This window comes from Heterocephalus glaber, unplaced genomic scaffold (genome assembly GCF_053883595.1).
Source record: "Heterocephalus glaber isolate CG9 unplaced genomic scaffold, H.glaber_assembly_v1.0 deba00001555, whole genome shotgun sequence".
Lineage (NCBI taxonomy): Eukaryota > Metazoa > Chordata > Mammalia > Rodentia > Bathyergidae > Heterocephalus > Heterocephalus glaber.
Window position 1 is genome coordinate 7,329,029 of NW_028258346.1, and position 19,243 is coordinate 7,348,271.

Below are 19,243 nucleotides of genomic sequence, written 5' to 3' on the forward strand. Positions count from 1 at the left end.
TTTTGGTATTAGGTTAATACTGACCTTGTAGAATGAGGTTAGTATTTCCACCACTTCTACGGTCTGAAAGAGGCTGTAGACAACTGGTGTAACTTCTTCCTTAAATGTTTGATAGAATTCACCAGTGAATCCATTTGGGCCTGGTACTGTTTTAAAAGGTTAATTTTTTTTTCTATTTCTTTGACAGACGCAGCCGTATTCAGATAGTCTATTTCTTCTTGTGTGAATTTTGATAGACTATACCTTTCAAGGAACCAGTCCATTTCATCTAGGTTACAAACTCTATGGACACAGTTATTCACAGTATTCTTTTATTATTCTTTTTTTTTTTTTGGTACGAGGGATCCAACTTGGGTCCTTGCACTTGTGCAGCAGGCAGCGAAACCACTCAGCTAAATCCCTGGCCCTTTTATTAGTCTTTTAACATCCATTGGCTCTTAAGTGGTGTCTTGTCATTTCTGGTATTAGTAGTTTGTATACTCTCTCATTTTTTCCACCTATCTAGTTTATTGATCTTTAAAAAAAACAAACAACTTTTGGTTTCACTGATTATACTGATTTTCAATTTCTTTGACTTTTACTCTAATTCTTATAAATCTTCTCACTTTAGATTTTACTGTTCTGTTCTCTAGCTTGAGGTGCAAACTCAGATTATTGATTTTATATCTTTCTTTTCCAACACATGCAATCAATTTCCCTCTAAGCACTGCTCTTGCTATATCCTACAGACTTTGATAAGTTGTGTTTTCATTTTCATTTGGTTCAAAATATTTATTAATTTCTCTAGAGGCTTCTTCTTTGAGGCACATGTTACTTAATCTCCAAGCTTGAATTTGAGGATTCTCCAGCTATTCTTTTATTACTGACTTCTAATTCAATTCTTTAGTGGTCTGAGAGCAGAGAGTATTATTTATATTCTTTCACATTTGTTGAGGTGTTTTATGGCCATGGTTATGGTGAATCCACCTTGACGACTGTTCCGTGTAACCTTGGGAAGAATGTGCGTTCTGCTGCTTTGGATGAAGTAGTCTATAGACAGCGATTATATTCAGTTGATTAATGGTGCTGCTAAGTTCAAGTAAGTCCTAATGATTTCTCATCTGCTGGATCTGTCCATTTCTGATGAAGTGCTGAAGTGTCCAACTAGAATACATTCATCTACTGATCCTTGCTATCATACCAGTTTTTGCTTCACTCATTTTGATGCTGTTTTGGGACACATATATCTTAAAACTGTTAGGTTTCTTGAAGAATTGTTCCCATTTATCATTACATAATGTCTCTATCCTTGTTAACTTCCTTTGCTCTGAAGTTTGCTCTGTCTGAAATTAATATGGCTGATACAGCTTTAAAAAAATAGTGTATCAGTTATGGTGTGGACCAAAAATGCCTCCCAAAAGGCGTATGTGTTCAGAGATGGGATTTTCGGAAGATTAGATCAAGAGGGTGCTAACCTCATCAACAGATTAATAAAACCACTGGGGTTAATAGTTGAATGTTAGCTGGGGCCTAGTGAGAGAAAGCTAGTACGTGGCGTGGGGTGGGGGTGGCTCTGAAGAATATATCTCTTCTTGAGTTCTTTGCCTCTACTTCTCGCTGCCATGAGGTGAACAGGCCCACCATGATTTTTCTGCCTTGGAACCAGCAGGCCATGGTCAGAAATCATGTGCCAAATAAATTTTTTAAGTTGTATATGTCAGGTATTTTGTCTCAGCAAGAGAAGGTGAAACATCCATTTACTTTTAATCTATTCATGAAATTAGCTTTAAACTGTATTTATTGTAGATAACATATAACCGTCTTGTTTTATTATTTTTTGAGACATAATATTTATATATATATTTATGAGGTACAGTGTAGTTTTGATTCATGTATTCATGGGGGGTCATGCTTTTTGATACGTTTTGACAATCTCTGTACATTTAGACCACTGACATTTAAAATGCTCATAGCTGTAGTTGGGTTAATAAGCTAGCATATTCATTACTGTTTTTTACTTGATGCCCTTATTCTTTGTTTTTAACTTTGACATTTCTTTTTTTGCTTTTTGTGATTCGAATTGAGGATATTTTTTTCCATTTTCTTTGCTCTTTTAGCATACCAAGTATTTTTCTAAACTCAGGTGAACATATTTTTTGTGAAAATTTTTCAGGCTGCTGAAAACTCTATGTTAACTAGAAGCAACATAATAGTACTCCAATTCTACATCTTCTGATTCCTTCATCTTCAAATGTTCCATCTCTTTCTTTAGGATCTTTCTCTCTCATTACTTCTTTATTTTTGCAGAAACTACAATCTTACCGATAACGAGCATTAGCTTTTGTGTCAAAGAAAAATTTCCAATTTCATCTATTAATTTCAACAGGATTACATGAATTAATATCAGTATATCCGATTTGGAACTTTGCTTGGAAAGTCTCTGAGCTTTTGTAATAAAAGTTTTGCTTTGACAATTCTTTCTTGAGATTATGGAAATACAGAAGAACACTGTTAAGCAAACATAGGCACCCCAGCAGATAAAATATTTAAGATTTAAAAAAATATGCAACCCCAACAAAGATATATCAAAAATACTTAAAAAACAGTATTAAATACCAGAACATCAGAGTGCCGAGAACCAGTGTTTCCATCATTAATGCTAGGTACAAAATAGACATATGGGCAGTACATGCCTATAATCGCAGCACTTGGGAGGGTGGGGCAGGATGATCACTGTGAGTTCAAGGCCAGCCTGGGTTACACATGAGTTCAAGACCAGCCTGAACTACATAGTGAAATCCTGTCTCAAAAAGCTGTAACAGAAAGCTATATATGGTCACAGCTACTATACTGAACAATGTAGCTCTAACACAGCTGTTCTGTCCATCAGTCTATGGGATATATATGTTTCAATAGCAAACTGTCTTAATTACTTTTGTTTTACAATAGTCCTTGATGTCTCATATGGTGAGTCTCCTTAATCTGTTCTTCAAAATCACCTTACCTACTATTTGCCATTTTTAACTCCATCTAGACATTAGGATTACTTTGTCATGTGTCACACAGACCCTACTAACATTTTTGTTTACTACACTGAGTCATCCCACCCTTGAACATAAACATATGCGTATTCTTTGCTATCTTTTAATATTTGTTTTTCCATGAAAGTATCAGACATTTAAAAAATTTTTATTTTTAAGTAACCTATTGCTTTTATATTTGCTACAATTGGGGTCTTTTGAAAAATTCAACTTTAACTTGGTTACTACTAAATGAATGCACTTATGTTGATTTCACATCAGCAACCTTGTTGAACTCTTCACTAGTTCTAGGAATACAACTAGAGGTTCTCTTGAATTTTCTATGAACTACTCATATCATTAGCTAAGTACAGTGTGGGGATTAAAAATATGCCCACAGATTCTTTGATACACTTCTCTTCAAGAGGTAGAACTTAAATCTCCTGTCTGTATAGGCTGGACTCACTAACTCATACCTAACATACAAGTTAATTCTGCATTATTATTACCAGTGACTTGCTAATATAGTCCAAGTTTAGCTGCTAAGTAGCTTAAGTTAGAAATAAAAATTTACTGTGGAAATGATTACACTGCTTTCAAATAATTTCTATATAAAAGATTCAGTTAGTTTTCCCCCAAAGACTTGCCCAATATTTGCAATTTTCAATTCCACTTGGAAAAATCTTCCTTCGTCCCTCTTCAAGCTATATCAGTCTGGTTTTTCACTTCACCGTTCTCTTGAAAATGCTCATGCAAGGTGACCAATAATCTTCCTGGTTAAGCCCAGTATCACCTCCTCGTCTCCATCCCACCTGGCTTGTGGAATCCATGGGAAGCAATATGGTTGATCACTTTCCCCCTGGAACTCTCCCTCTGGCCTTCAGCACTCCACAATCACACTTTTCCCTTCTCCCTTCAAAAGATTCTCCTCCTCAGCCTCCTCTGAGGCTCTCATCACACCAGCTTCTGAATGCAGAGAGCCACACACACGGCTCAATCCTCATTTTCTCTGACTAGATCCATAGTCCCATGGCTTTCTTCTAACAATTCCCAAATTTCTATTTCTACTCAGACCTCTCCCTTGAACTCATAACTCCACAGCATATCAGCCCTAACTAAACTAAACCGATTCCTGCTCCACCCACCTCCCAATGCCTCCCCACCCTCAGTCCTCGCCATCTCCCCATCAGCAATGGCATTGAGGCCATGAGTCCAGCCCCACTCACTTTCTCTTGCCCAACCACCCATCAGCAAATCCTGTCTGATTCATCCAAAGTAGGACAGTCTCTTACGATAGTAGGCCTCCCTTATCCAAGGTTAGTTTTCCTATTGTAATAACCCAGTCCATTGCAGTCTGAAATATTAAATGGAAAAGTCTAGAAATAATTCCTAAATTCTAACTCAAGCACTATTCTGCATAATGTGATGAAATTTCAAGCAATCTGCTCCGAACTGGACACAAATCATTCTTCATCCAGCGTATCCTCTTGGTATACACAACCAGCCCTTACTCAGAAGCCTTCTCAGCTATCACTGGGACTGCAGTGCTGATTCTCAGGGAACTTCTGTGTAGCAGCTTGCATCACAATGCTAACTGGTTTTTTTTTCTCTCAGGTCTCTCTTGTCACTTACCTGTGACATTCACCTGCTTCCTCTCACCACACAGACACTGTATCATCTCATACCATCACAAGAAAATGAGGAGTGCAGTACAATAAGCTGTTCTGAGAGAAAGCAAGAGACCCCATTCATATATGTTTTATTACAGTATAATTGCTTTACTTTATTACTGTTAATCTCTTACTATGCCAATTCACAGTCAATTCTGTCCTAGGTATGCATATACAAGACACACAGGTATGCATATACTGTACACAGAGTTCAGAACTATCCAAGGCATCTACTGGGTGTCTTAGAACAAACCCCCTGTGAGCAGCGGTGATTATGGCACCTCTGTCACTGCCACCATCATTGCACCAACCTGCTAATGGGTCTCTCCTTCCATTCTCGAACTCACAGTCCATTCTGGACACAGCAGCCAGGGCGATCCTTCAAAGATCTGTTAGATCTCCTCATTCCTCTGCTCAAGTCCCTCCAACCACCTCCCTTTCTGTCAGGGTCAAAGTCTTTGCCAGTCTTTACCCTTTAGGTCTCTGGCCATATTCCTCCCTCCTGCTCAAACCCACAGGGTCCTTGCTGGTTCTCCTCGGTCAGCAAGGTACCTGGGTTTGCACTTGCCTGGTCTGCTCCTCCTCTTGATGACCGCAGGCGTCACCCACTCCTTTAGTATTAAGAGTGCTCTCCACGCACCATTCCTCATCTACAACCGCATCTGGCACTTCCTATTCCCCTTCACTGCTTTATTTTTCTTCTTTGCAATCCTTACAACTGGACATATTTTAATTCTTTTTTTTTTTTTTTTTTTGGTACTGGGGATCGAACTCGGGACCTTGTGCTTGCGAGGCAGGCGGCAGAACCACTGAGCTAAATCCCCAGCCCCATATTTTAATTCTTAAAAAGTTATTTTGTTGATTGTCCTCACCTTCCTCCAGTGGAATGTTAGCTTCATGAGGACAAGGACTTTTGTTTTGGTCACTCGTATTTCCCTAGTGCTTGGAACAGCACCTGCCCAGGGAAGGTAGAGTGCATACATATTTGCTGTGTGAAGACTGAATATGCAAACTGTTAAATCCTGATAAAGTGAAAAGAGTTGGGACACTCATGATTTCACGGCCATTCTCCAATGCCTTTCCTATATCCCGTAAAATATTAACTTACTGCCCTGGAAAAATCTTGGCCTTCCCTTTGATGCTGCTAACAACACTGCAAAGGTAAAGTGAGCTCACTAAAACAAGCTCACAAGTAATGATGCACGTTACAACCAACCACACCAGTCTCTACTTCAAATTAAACTAGACTGATGTAGTGAGGACCTCAGTACAATTTTAACTTACTATCACTATAATCCTTAACTAGTAAACTTTTTTTTTTTTTGCTAGTTCAGGTCTCTTGCATACAGCCATGAACATTATGTCTGAGAGCAATCAATTCAGGCTACAAGTCAAATTAAGAAAAAAAAGTTGCACAGAACATGACCAAGTTTGGATAGGTAACAGTAGCAAGGAGAAAACAGAGAAATGAAATGAGACTCAAATCTAGCTCATCCTCTCCCTGCTGTCTGACCTTGGACAAGTTAATTTTGGCTCTCTGTGCCTCAGTTTCCTATTCTGCAAGCTGGAAATGGTGCCAGATACGGCTGCTGCAATGATTAAATTAAGGTAGTAACATTTAAATCACATGACACAATGTTTGAACACAAAACAAGCACTAAAGACTGCTATTCCTGTAATATAAAAATCATCCCCCACACCAGCTCTTCAACAAGGGACTAGATAACGCTGTTACTTTTTTTTTTTTTTGTACCGGTATCGAACTCAGGACCTTGCTTTCGAGGCAGGCGGAGGAACCACTGGGCTAAATCCCTGGCCCCTGCTGTTACTTTTTGAGGAGTTGGAAGTGTTACTGTTCAATGGTTTTGTTTTGTTGTTTTTTGAAAGTGAGTCTCAGGCTACATAGTTTAGGCTATCCTTGAACTCATCATGTAGGCCGGGCTGGCCACGAAATCGCGCAATCCTCCTGCCTCAGCCTCTCTTGAGTGCAGAGATTACAATGGTGCCGCCACCGCGTCCAGCTTTCAGTGGTATATCTTTTTCAGTTATTATGTTCCAAGGCCAATTCTGAACAGAGCGCGGGGCGTGCTAAAGAAGAAACCCTTTTTCTCGAGATAGTGCTGGAAAACCTGGAGAGAACCGATTTGCGTCTGGGCAATGCGAGGCCTCAGTGCAAGGTGTGCGAACCCCGCTGTCACCACTGCACCCTGAGGCTCCCGACGGCGCCCAGGCCCCGCCCGCCCAACCGCGGGTCCCCGGAGCGACCTGCCCCCGCCGCGCTGTCCCCGGCCTCGCCGCCCGCTCCGCCCGCGAGGACGCCACCCAGACCCGCGACGGCCTCCTTGGCCCGGCTGTCCCCGCGGACCGACCAGGCTCTGCGGGCCTTCGGGGCCCGCATCCGTGGCGCCCACCCAGCTGCTGCCCACGGGCCCCGGCCCAGGTACCTGCGACCTGAACAGCGGCGACGTCAGGAGCTGCACCTTCCGGGCGGCGGGAGAGGAGGCGCCGGCCACAGAAGCGCGCGGAGCCCCTGGCCAGAGCGGACTCGCGTCGCGGCGGTCGGCGCGCCCCCTGCAGGTGGGAGGCCCGCCCAGCGGCTCGGCCGGCTCCAGAGGAGGCGAAGTTCCCAGCTAGAGAAAAAAAAGACAACCTGCCAAGGTTTTCCGTTCTGAGCCCAGGGAGCATTTTGCGCTTTTCACCTCCTTTTCTACATATACGTCCTACCCACTTTCTGCTAAATGGAGGCTTCAAAGGCAAGGGCAGTTGTATTAGGTGCCATAAACATCAATTAATAGCTGCTGGCTGCGAGGCGGATCTAACAGGGAACCCAAACTGACATGTTAGCGATAGCAACGAATGGCTGGCTGCTCTTATTCCAAAATATGACCCTGGGTTTGTTTGCAAACAAATGTTCACGCCCCAATTTGTAGGACTGTTTGACTTAACTGCAACGTGTGTACAGTCAAAACTAAAAAGTTTATTTACTGCAGCATTCTTTCGTGCAAACCCTTTTTCTGTTGTTAGTTTACCAATTCGCCCCCCCCCCCCCGTGACGTCCCCTGCACAACAGCGACCATCGCTCCTCCGATTTGAGGCCCCCTCACCCCACCAAGCCGCCCTCGGGGAGTCTCTCCATCCATTCTAGGGCCATTGGCCCAGTCTAGCTTGTTCTTGATGAGGTCATGTAAGTGCTTCGACTGTTGCCAAATTTGAAGAAATCTCTATCACATTTCTTTCACATGAGAATTATAAGGCTTCGGGGAATTTTGGGTTTTTTATGCAGTGACTAATCCCAAACATTACCCTTCAGTTTGATGACACATTAATCCATCTGTCATTGAGGTCAGTGATGACTCTTTGTGGTCATTATTTTTAATATCTCTGCTGATGCCTGTAAACTGTATCAAACCAGCAGGGAATTAAAACCTTTCCTCATTGTGTTTATACAATTTATGCTTCATCAGTCGGGTTATCGGATGATCTGACAGTCTGTTCATCATTTCTCTGAAAATTTATCTCTTCCTCTTCAACAAATACTGCTTTTGTTCACTCTTTAAAAATTAGGGACGGTGATGGCAGGTTGTTTTCTTCCAATGAGAATGGGAATGAACTGCCTGCTATGCATATTTTACGATTCCTTCATGTCAACCACACCTGGGGACTCTGACACAGCGGGCCCTGGGGATCTTCCTGGGAACTATTCTTACACTCCAGCAACATCTCCATGCTGCTTGGAATAGACCACATGAATATATCCCACTAAATGCAAACCAAAGTATCCCTAACTTCTCTGCTTAGCCAGGACCCAAAAATGCCCGTGGTCACCTAGTGCTGCTCAAGCAGAGGAGGACATCTCAGGAAGTCTGAGCAGGGAGAGGCAGCTATCTTCATCGATGGTGATTAAAATATTTTAATTTTGCAAAATTTACAAAAATATACAATCACAAGAACACATTTGAGGGATCTTGGAAGTGGCCTATACAAGGAACTGCTTACATTTGTTTCCTCTTGTCACTATAACAAACAACCACAAATTTATTGTCGCTGTAACAAACTACCATGAATTTAATGACTTAAAACAATGACAATTATTTAACTTACAGTTCAGGAGGTCAGAAGGCGACAGTCACTTTTACTGGACTAAAATCAGTGTGGGCATGGCTGTGGTTTCTCTGGAGACTCTCAGGAGCATCCGAGTCCTTACTTCTCTGGCTTCTAGAAGCCACCTTGGTCCCTTGGCTTGTGGCCCCTTCCTCCCTCTTTCTGGATTCTGCTTCCATTCTTGTATCTTCTCTAACTTTGATTCCCCTGCTTTATAAGAAACCTGGTGTTTACACTTGGCACTGTGGCTAATCCAGGATAATCATCCCATCTCACAATCTTAATCGTATTGGTAAAGCCCCATATGTTGACATATTCATAGGTTCTGGGGACAAAGACATGGATGTCTTTGAGGGATGGTGAATCAGCCTTCCATAAAGGCCTTGAAGCTTAAATTTCATTCTCTTCAGGCAAATCTGTCTTTGTTCTCATTCCAAAAATCTATTTGGTCCCAAGTTCTGATTGTGAGATTTCCAGTAGAGAGGCATAAGCTTAATTGCAAGTTGGATAAAAGTTACTAATGGAAAGAAGAGCAATACTCTTGAAAGCAAACAATTTGGGACCTAATTTGAATAAAAAGGCAACAATATCTTTGAATAGTGAGTGAGAGACTGAAGGAAAGAAAACATTTGCTTGGAGTAGAAGTTTTTTGGTTTTTTGGATTTTGTTTTGCAGTGCTGGGGATTAAACCCAAGGCTTCACTCATGCTAGGCCAGCACTCTACACTGAGCTATATCCCCATCCCTTTTACAATTATATTGTGAACAAGTCTCACTAACTTGCCCAGGCTGTCCTCAAATTTTCGATCTTCCTGCCTCAGCCTCCCACACAGCTGGAAATACATGCATGTGCCACCATGCCTGGGTAGAATTTTCACTTAGGAAGTTTTCGTTTTTTAGTTCTCTTCTTTTCAGTATACATATATTCATATATACTGAATATATGTTCTTGTATAGTCTCAGAAAATACAGAAGACTTTCAAAAACATTGAACACTTACCAGAAGAGACTCAAAGCAATCTAGCCATTATCCTGGTGTAACTAGTTGCCTCTGCAGAAAGAGATGCAGAAAGAAGAGATAAAACATAACATACTTGGGCTGGGGATTTAGCTCAGTGGTTCCGCTGCCTCCCTCCCAAGCGCACGGTCCCGAGTTCGATTGCCGTTACAAAACAAAAACAAAAAACAAAACCCCAAAAAACCCCACAAAACACGCCATACTTGCAAAATAAGAGGAATGAATGTCCTTGTTTTTGAGCTTTATTTATTGTCATGTTCCAGAGTGTATGTTGTTTCTTTGTAGTACTAACGAATGACCACGAGGGGGAGACATGCTCCAAAAAAGTACAGCATTCAAGGGTCTCCCTTCTCAACCCAAGACGGGTGAGTCAGGAGTCTTTGGGCCTACCATAGCTTCCTAGCATAGCCCCAAGCTGCTGGATCTGCGGCAAGTAGCCCGTATTTATCTTCACCAGCGCTAGATTCATTTCAGTTCCTTAACAGCTGTAAACATTTAAACCACCAGAAAAAAATATGACACGTGTGTGTGCCAGCCTTCATCTTTGCAAAACTATTAGAGGAAAAACTGAAGCCTAGGAGAATAATATTTCCCTCCTGCAACCAGCATCACTAGGAAATGTTCAAGCAAAACATTCAGAATGGGCTCTCTCCCTTTGTTAATTGCAAAACAAACATCTTAGATGCCGAATTTTTGAAGCTACTAAGAAAAAAGCTGGAGCCCTAGGAGGAGGAAGGGAGCTGGTTCTGTCTGCAGAACCCTTTGTTGTTTTGGTTTGCATGCACCCACACATGCCAACACCACAGATAGAAGAAACAATGCACTTGACAGGAATAGACAGAATGCCTCACCCCAATTACCCTTCCCCTCCAAAAGTTAAGTAACTCATCTTTGGTAAAGGTTTTTGCAAAGGTTTAAGCAATGCTGTGCAAATCCTTTAAAGATGACTGTGAAATTCTGGGCCTGGGCAGGGACATAGTATAGTATAGTATAGGATGTATATAGGATATATATAGTATAGGATGACAGATTTGCACCTTACATGACTGTGCTAGGAGTCCCGGAAGTGAAGGTTTGGGGGGTGTGGAAAATCAATAAAAAGCCACAGGCTAGTCTGTCCGAGGAGTCTGGGAAGCCAAACCTGGTTTGACCTCACTGAAGTAGGAGCTGTTTCGTCTGTAGCTACTACTGCTTCTAGGGTTCTCCACCAAGTGTCTGGTGGCAGGCCTGAGGCTCTCATGTTCACCAGAGCCAGTAGTCAAGAAGAGCTGGATGTAGGGAGGGGGGAGTCAAGGACAAACTGGAAACTGCCTGGTATCTTTGCATCTGTGTATCACCCTGTGATTGTGAAAAGACCTATAGAAAGTAATGACCCTTCTCTTACTCTATCTTTGGGCCAATTCTAAACTGGAGCCATTTAGGAAAGAGGATGCTGGGAAATGTAATTCCCAATTGTTTTGTTCCCTTTTGCATCCTTGGAACAAAATACTTGACACCCACAACCAAAAGGGGGAAAGGTTTATTTTGGCTCATAGTAGTTTGTAGAGGCCTCAGTCCATCATCAGCTGGGCAGGACAGCATGACAAAGGAGCATGGTGGCAGGAAGTAGGGTGTGAAGGGAGGAGTCAGGAGGAAGATAAACCCTTCCGGCCTAGACCCCAGGGACCTGGCTCTTTTGACCAGATCCCACCTCTTAATAGTAAGTCTGTTAGCCTGGATAATCCAATCACCCTTCAAAAACCCCACCTCTGAGTGCATGAGACTTTGGAGGGATAACTAGATATAAACAATAACACCAATGTAGCCAATTTTCCAAGGAGAGCAGAACAGTGCAGCACACCCACAGGCTCTTACCCCACTTGGCCTGTGAGAAACTGAGGGCCACCTAAGTTAGGCAACTTTCCTGGACTCACATTGACAGCTAGAGGCAGAAGCAAGTTTGGGATTCAGGTCAGGGGATAATGAGGGCCAGAGGGATGTTCTCCCATCTCACTGCCATGCCTTCAGCTTGGGTGGAACTTAAACATTTAAGTATTTCAAGCGGAAATTGTATAAAATCTCCATGCCTCACTTCTGAGTTCTCCTCCTAGGCTAAGAGTCTGGGGGTAGTAGTCCGTGTCCCCTCCCTATGTATAAACTACCTTGGTTCCATACTCTCTGGCTCTTCAGTTACAGGAACTCTGGTGAAAAGATAGGCCTGTGCCCAGCAGATCTCAAAGTAACTGAACAATGGGATATGAGTTATTAGGCTGCTGAAAGTAGAATTTTGCTTGGGATGCAGGATATTTGAGAACTTGAGTTCCAATGCTCCTAAGAAATAGTCTCTTTGAAAGCATGTGCAGATCACAAAAAATGTCAATTAAATAACAAAACAAAACCTCTCCTAAGCACATAAGAAATGATGGTGTCCACATCTTTGGTCATTCATTTTTAAAACATGCCCAGAAACTGAAAATCAATAGGCTTATAAATTTTTTCAGAAGCGAGCGAAAAAGGAAGGGCAACAGAAGATAATATGGGAAATGCTCCTGGTCCAGGCTGGTCTTGCCTTTTCTCTGTTTCTTTCTAGCCTCACATTTTCTCTCAAGCCCTTTCAAAATTCTGCTCCTTAGAGACTGTGACAGTTCAGGGCTTGTTAAGTCTGGGTACAGGAAAAGCTAAGGGTTCATGCTGGTTCCCAGAAGCCTGGGGAAGTCTGCTCAGACAGATAATGAGCAGCTGAGAAGATTCCCATCGTCTGTGTTGGTAAATAGCTCATTTCAGCTTTCCTGTGAGGCTTAGGTCACCCTAGGGACTCAAACTCTGCTGCAAATTCGGGCTTAGAGGGATCTTAACTCTCTCCTTCATCTCAAAATGAGCTCCTGGTGATCATTCAGATGGAAGCAAAGTGCGCCTCTTTCTCATGTTAGACCTTGCCTCAATTCTGCTCTTTTCTCAGAATCCTGTGCTTTCATTTCCACCTGTAGAGAACTGTGCAGCCCATGCCAAGGCAGAGCTCGAGGCTACGGTCCACTGACCTTGGAGGCTGGGGCCCCACTGAGAGCCATTCCTGCAAATGCAATTGCAGTAATCCATCGTCTGAACAATATAGCTCCTGACGGCCAGGAAAGGGGACTGCTGACATTTCTAAAGGAAAATCACATGGATAAGTAATGGAAATTGCTTGGAGCCTATGCATTTGTTTTAAGACAGCCAGAATGAAAAGATTCTTAAGGACTAGAAATGATTTTAATTTTTAAAAACCTTAAAAATATTTTTTACATGTCTATCTTCTAGTTTACACAGTCTCTTACAAAACGAATTGAGTTCATTGTAGCCAAGGTCTTGAAAGGCCAAAAAATTGACTTGTTGAAACTTATTAAGAGCTGTGACATTTAGGAAGAGGTTAAGCCACAAGGGCAAAGCCCTCATGGACAGAATCATCACCTTAGAAAGGACTTGCAGAGGTGAGCTTTTTCCTTGAGTGTCTTCTGTGGCATGAAGACGCAGCAGTCTCTCTGCTCAGGGGACACAGCAGCCAGGAGCCACCTCAGAAGCAGACAGCAAATCCTCACCTGGTACCACACAGAGGGCGGGTGCTTGGTCTTCGGCGTCCCATCCTCCCCAACTGTGGGAAACAAGTATCTGTCGTTTATAAACCACCGAGTCTTGAGATGTTGTTATAGCCACAGTCTGAGATAGCTGCCTTTTGTGCTTTGGCTTCGCTAATCATCCACTAGATTTTTAAAAAGTCTCCGGTAAGGGTGTTTCCAACAGAGCAGTAAGGCTTCAGGGTTTTCCTACAGTGAATTCACTGCCTCATACCTCCTCTCTATCTGCGTTGGGAGCCCCCAGATCGCATATCATCTGGCTTTTGATTTTGATAAACAAAAAGAGAAAAAGGATGAAAAGAGGGTAAAGAGCATCCATGACACATTAAACCCATAGTTAATCGCAAGAGTAACTAATACTTAGGGGCCAGGGATGTAGCTCAGTGGCACTGCGCCTGCCTGGCAAGCTCAAGGTCCTGAGTTCAATCCCTGGTACTGGAAAAAAAAAGTAACTAATACTTAGAGGACATCAGGATAGGCATGCAGTTACCTGTAAGAATCTGAAGTTTAACTGCTGCGATACACATTCGGCTGATACACAAAAATAAACTTTGATCTAGAATTGTATTTTCTTCCCCTAAAGCGATGATGTACCCCAGCGATGGTGCGGCAGCATCTTGGGTCAACAGGATCACTGATGTTTAAAAGTACTTGTCTCCAGGCAGTCGACTTGCACAACATACATAAGAAATTAGTAATTGTCACTTTACTTCTTTCTTTTTTGGTTCAGGGAATCAAACTCAGGACCTTGCGAGGCAGGCGGCAGAACCACTAAGCTAATTCCCTGGCCCATCACTTTACTTCTTTTAGTCTTCATTTATCATCTGTGGATGATAAATGGAAAATCAAGTTCTGAACTTCCTTTGATTGGGGCCAAGATACAGTTGATTTCCGTTATCTCTTCCTCTACCAATAGACCCCATTCATTACAAAAAGGAGCTCCCCAGAAATTCTGCTGGGACCCACTTCCAGCAAGAATAAGAGCACCCCTCAGCCAGCACTCTGGGAAGCTGAAGCAAGAGGACTGCAAATTTGAGTCCGGCCTGGACAACTTAGTGACTTACTGAGATCCTGTCTCAAAATTTAAAAAAAAATTAAAAAGGGTTGGGGATGTAACTCAGTGTGAAGCAGACCCTGGGTTCAATTCCCAGCACTGTGTGCATGTGCACGCACACAAACATACACACACACACACACACACACAAGAGCAAGAACCTGCGTGTTCACAGCAAAGCTGCTCACCACTTCAGCGTGCCGTTCCACGGGCCTCCACCCACACAACTGCTGCCAGCTCACACTCATCAACTACACATTCATGTTCACAGCTGGAAAACTCATTAGCAAGTCCAGCCAACTCTGTGTCCCACATTCCTGGGAAGAAAACACACTCAGTTGTTGCAGAAGTGGTGCAAAATCACTCAGGTCAGCACCATCAAATCAGCTGAATGACTAAGCCCTTCCAAGGCAACACCACGTAAAGACCATCCAGGAGCTGAGGACTGTGCCCTCCTGAGTGAGGATTAACCCGAACCCAAGCCTTCCAGCAACATCGTGCGCTTTTCGATAGCTCTGGAACATTGTTAAACAACGGATTTGCTTCATCAGAATTTAACTACTAGCTATTAAAAGCAACTTAAAAGCAAAGTACAATTATACTTCAATAAAGTGGGCAAAGAGGACAATTACAGGGCCTTCAAAGCTATCTTTTAAGGAATAATTGGTTAGTCAGACTTTTTCCAACTCAGCTCATCTTATTTTTGGTGATAGCACAATTTACCTACCTGTTTCTTGGCAATTTCCTCTCACAATCCTGGGTCCCCAAAGCCACCCCTGCACTGTCACTGAGTCTTCTTTTTGGTTTCCTTTTGCTTTGTATTTTAGGATCATTTCAGCCACGGTTTTCTCACCAAAGCTCAGCACCTATTTGCTTTTCCACAAAGCAAGGTCACGGAGCCCTTCTCACCTTTGTTTTGGGGTGATCTTAAGGTCATTTCTAACCAAAATGTTTTACATAAAATGTGCTTAGCTGTCCATGAGGGGATGTGGGCCAGCCGTAAGGTCACCACACACTGACCTGGATGGGGACCCGGCCCGAGCAGGCCATCAGCTCTGCAAGCTCTGCCAACAGAGGCCAAGCCTGCTTCCCTCCCCAGGAGCCACAGGCTCAGACAACAGGGCTGACTGCAGTTCCATCAGCTGCCTTGTTTTTTCTCCTCATGATGATTTTTGTGCAAACTTCACACTCAAGTGTGCTTGTCTGTGGGCAAAGTGCCTCTGCTAGTCACTTCAGAATATAAACAGCAGTAAAACCATATTCCTGTCCAGTTTCCAGAGGTGATGCTGGTGAATGCAGTGCCTCAGGAGAAGGTGCAGGTGCCTGGGGACCTTTTCTGCAGGTGCCGGTGTCTGTCAGTATCTACAGGGCATCCTGGGTGGCAACCAAAATCCACGGAGGCCCAGGTCCCTGGTATGAAATGACGTCGTGTCTGCAGGTGACCCCCCCCCGACTTCCTCTGTACCCTTTGCACCATCGCTAGGTTACTTATATTATCCAATACCATATAAACACTACGTGAGTGGCTGTCATGCCACATGGCTTAGCAAATGGTGATGAGGGGCAAAGTCTGTACGTTCAGAACAGACGCCATCACTGTCGGCCTAACTACATTTTCAATCCACAGCTGGTTGAATCCATGGATCCAAAACCCACAGACACACTGGATGTGAGAAGCAGATCGCTAGACAAAAGCATCAGGCTCATCATATCTGAAGCCAGGCCACGGCCCTGCAGTTACCAGAGGCCGTCAAGAGGGCCTACAGACTCGCGGGCGGATGTCTGCTCCTGCACTGGGGTGGCCGCTCTGGGGGAGGGACCTCCCTAGACTAATGAGGGTCTCTCGCCATCTCCTGCATCCATGGCAGAGAAGGTCACTCTGGCAGTCGGGCTTCTGACTTTACCCAATGCTCAAGTGTTTTGATCCAGAAGTGACTCATGCTCCCAAACTCCTTCCAGATAAAAAGAGGCCTAGGAATCCACAAAGGGGTTAATGCAGTCACCCCTCCTGCCATCACAGGTTTACCGATCTATGTCATCTTGCAGATGAAGTTTGGAATCTTATTCCCCACTCCCCTAGTTCTTTTACTCCTCATGCTGTATACTGTAGAATGCGTGTCATCACTTGTAGTCTTCTTCTCACGTTCTGATATTGATGATAATCTCAATGTTTTGAGAAAAAATAGTTGAATACAATGCTTTTGTTTTTGCCATTCTCAATTAAGGGCTAACTAAACTGCTGCTCTCACATTATTGAGATGCTCCCTTGGGGTACGCAAGGGTACCTCATCCCTCTTTTCTCTCAGCTTTATCTGCTAACTGCTCCCTGCACCGCGAACTTTGCCAGCACAGAGCAGGTCTGCTTGCAGCTCCCGAAACATGAGCCTTGGGCCAGGGATTTAGCTCAGTGGTTCTGCCGACTGCCCTCGCAAGCGCAAGGACCTGAGTTCGATCTCCAGTACCAAAAAAAACCCCACAAAAAACCACAAGCCTCACTTTCCCATCTGGGGTGCCCTTCCCTCTTTCTAGGGTGTCCCCTCTTGGACCACCCATCTCTACTCTTTCCTCCAAGGCTCTCTTCCACTTGAGGCTTTCCTGATGGGCCCCAACTTTCTTTGACACATAAACCCACACTATACTTTTGATGCCAGCTACTCATCGTCTGTGGCTACTCATATATCAAGGTGAAACAGGAAATGGGCAACATGAAATGGTTTTTCTTACCTACAACGACTGCAATCACATATGGTTCAACTCTTCCAAACATCTTCTAACCCCCATAAAAATTCTCTTTGCACTCTTAATTTCTACAACAGCCCCTCATATTGTAGATGTGCTTCCTTTTAAGAAGAGAGACCTGTGGTGACATATGCCTGTAATCCCAGCACGCAGCTTCAGGAGGCTGAGGCAGAAGGATTGCCGCAAGGTTGAGGCCAGCCTGGCAAAATAGTGAGACCCTATCTCCAAAAACAAACAAAAAAAGGGAAAAAGTTAATCCTTGGCTATTCTTAAATTGGCAAAATAGTACGTAAGCTTCCATTTTAATCTAAAATGCTCCTAACCCATTAATATACTCTCTATGGATGATCTGGGATGTCCGTGAATCCCTCTGAAAAACATCTACTACAAAACATCTGAAAACATCTACTACAACCTAAAATATAAATATAAAACTTTAAGGTACTCAAAGTTAGGCTATAGGCACTGATTTACAGATATTATAAGGTTTTAGTGGATTCTACATTTCCAAAGACCATCCACAGACTTTTCATCAATCAATCCTCTTCAGTAGAATATAGTTCATATTTATTATATCATTATGTAAATCAGGAAAGAATATTAAGATATTGTACTTTTTCCTAATTACATTAGCTTCCTCTGTTCCTCTTCTTTATTGTGGGAATTATTGTATACCCAATTCTATAATAATTACATTAATTACCATAAAATAATAGAACTCAATAAGGAAAAACATAGAGACAAAATACACACAATTTTAAAGCAAAGGGACTTAAAAGGTATTTGATGTCAAGTACAAGGCCTTACTGCTTTCCCAAATAGAAACATTCAAAACAGCATGATGACCAGTGAACCAAATTCAATATTCTAAGGGCAGAACACAGTCTGACCCACAAAGGTCAGCAGCACATGACGCTGAGGTCACCCATGCTGGCACCTCCGGAACTAGGTAAGGAAACAAGTCCACACTGCACCCCTCCTTGTTACAGCTCTGTGGACAGGTCAGAGAAGTGTGGGTTTCTTCCCCAGCGATTCCTCTTCTTCGACAGAACCCAGTTTTTCTCAGCTGATGAATCACTTCTTTAGGACTCTGCCCCAAATGCACTGATAACATGTCAGAACCAGACTTTCATTTATGTAATACTAGAACACGCAAAAGACTTCATGAAGCCAGGTAAGCATCTATTCTAGGGGGAAAAAGGCAGTGACTTTCGCATTTAGTTGATTTGAATCTGCCACTTGTGATTTATGAGCTGTTAAGAACAAATTCTATGACTTTAGTTCTTATGTCTTTTTAATCTTGAAATGTACATAGAATGCTGTGGTAGTCTTGATGACTATAGTCTATTTTAATGTCAGAAGATATAGGAAGAAGTCAGGAAATTTCCCAATGGTCGGAAGCCCATCTCCAGTCCCCAAGCTTTTCCACTCACTGTCTTCAGATAGCTTAGGGGACATTTCAAAGGTGAGACTTTTCTTCAAAGATCTTCTTCCTTTATGGTTCCAAAAACACAGTCACCTTCAGCTCTCTTAATCTTGCTTTTTCTTGATAGAAAACTAGAATACTGTTTTTGCTGGGAAGGAAATGGAAAGGTCAGAAATGTAAATGAGAGGAAATGATTTCCATAATAACAATAACAAAAACTTCAAGGAGGTTAAACTAGTATGAAAAGGACAACAGAAAGGGAGCACCCGTTTGAACATTGGTTATTTTCAATGGTTTTATCCTGTGAAAGCTTTAATTTTGGGTCAGGTGCCCATTTGAAAAACAATCTGGGGCACCTCGCCAGGCAGACAGGCTAAATATTTTTTCTGTGAGAAATTTTTCTGGATAGAAAATCCCTGTGGCAGAGGGCTTAACAGACAAATTTTATTTGTCAACCATGAAGACTGCTGGGATGCAGAAACTGGCTCCTTTGTGCATCCTGGAGCAAGTTATGTAACTTTTCTGTCTCAGTCCATAGGCCATAAACCAAGGATGGAAACAGTAACAACTGGGTAATTATGAGGATTAAATGAGTCCCGCAGTCACCTTGCCATATCTAGGGGTTCTGCATCCATACATGTGACCAG

General features: G+C 42.8%; 2 protein-coding genes across 11 annotated transcripts in view; both read right to left on the reverse strand.

Moving 5' to 3' along the window:
- Positions 1-7,220, reverse strand: part of Ankrd46 (ankyrin repeat domain 46) — a 28,752-nt gene extending 21,532 nt beyond the window's left edge. Inside the window, exons 1-2 of one of the 2 annotated variants that reach the window (XM_021262696.2) lie at positions 7,114-7,153; positions 4,632-4,723 (exon numbers count right to left, since the gene is read on the reverse strand). The gene's annotated coding sequence lies outside the window, so the exon portion shown is untranslated. Of the gene's footprint in view, positions 1-4,631; positions 4,724-7,113 lie in introns of both variants that reach the window. The other variant, XM_004850167.3, reaches the window with a different exon arrangement.
- A 553-nt stretch (positions 7,221-7,773) lies between these two features.
- The window catches only part of Snx31 (sorting nexin 31), a 69,123-nt gene continuing 57,653 nt past the window's right edge, over positions 7,774-19,243 (reverse strand). For 5 of the 9 annotated variants that reach the window (XM_087190680.1, XM_087190681.1, XM_087190682.1 and 2 more), the window contains one exon: positions 17,696-18,744. In XM_087190680.1, the coding sequence (XP_087046806.1) occupies positions 18,649-18,744 (96 nt within the window). In that variant the 3' untranslated portion in view covers positions 17,696-18,648. Of the gene's footprint in view, positions 8,981-9,769; positions 18,745-19,243 lie in introns of those variants that run through there. The other 4 variants (XM_004850168.3, XM_021262697.2, XR_015442851.1 and 1 more) reach the window with 3 other exon arrangements.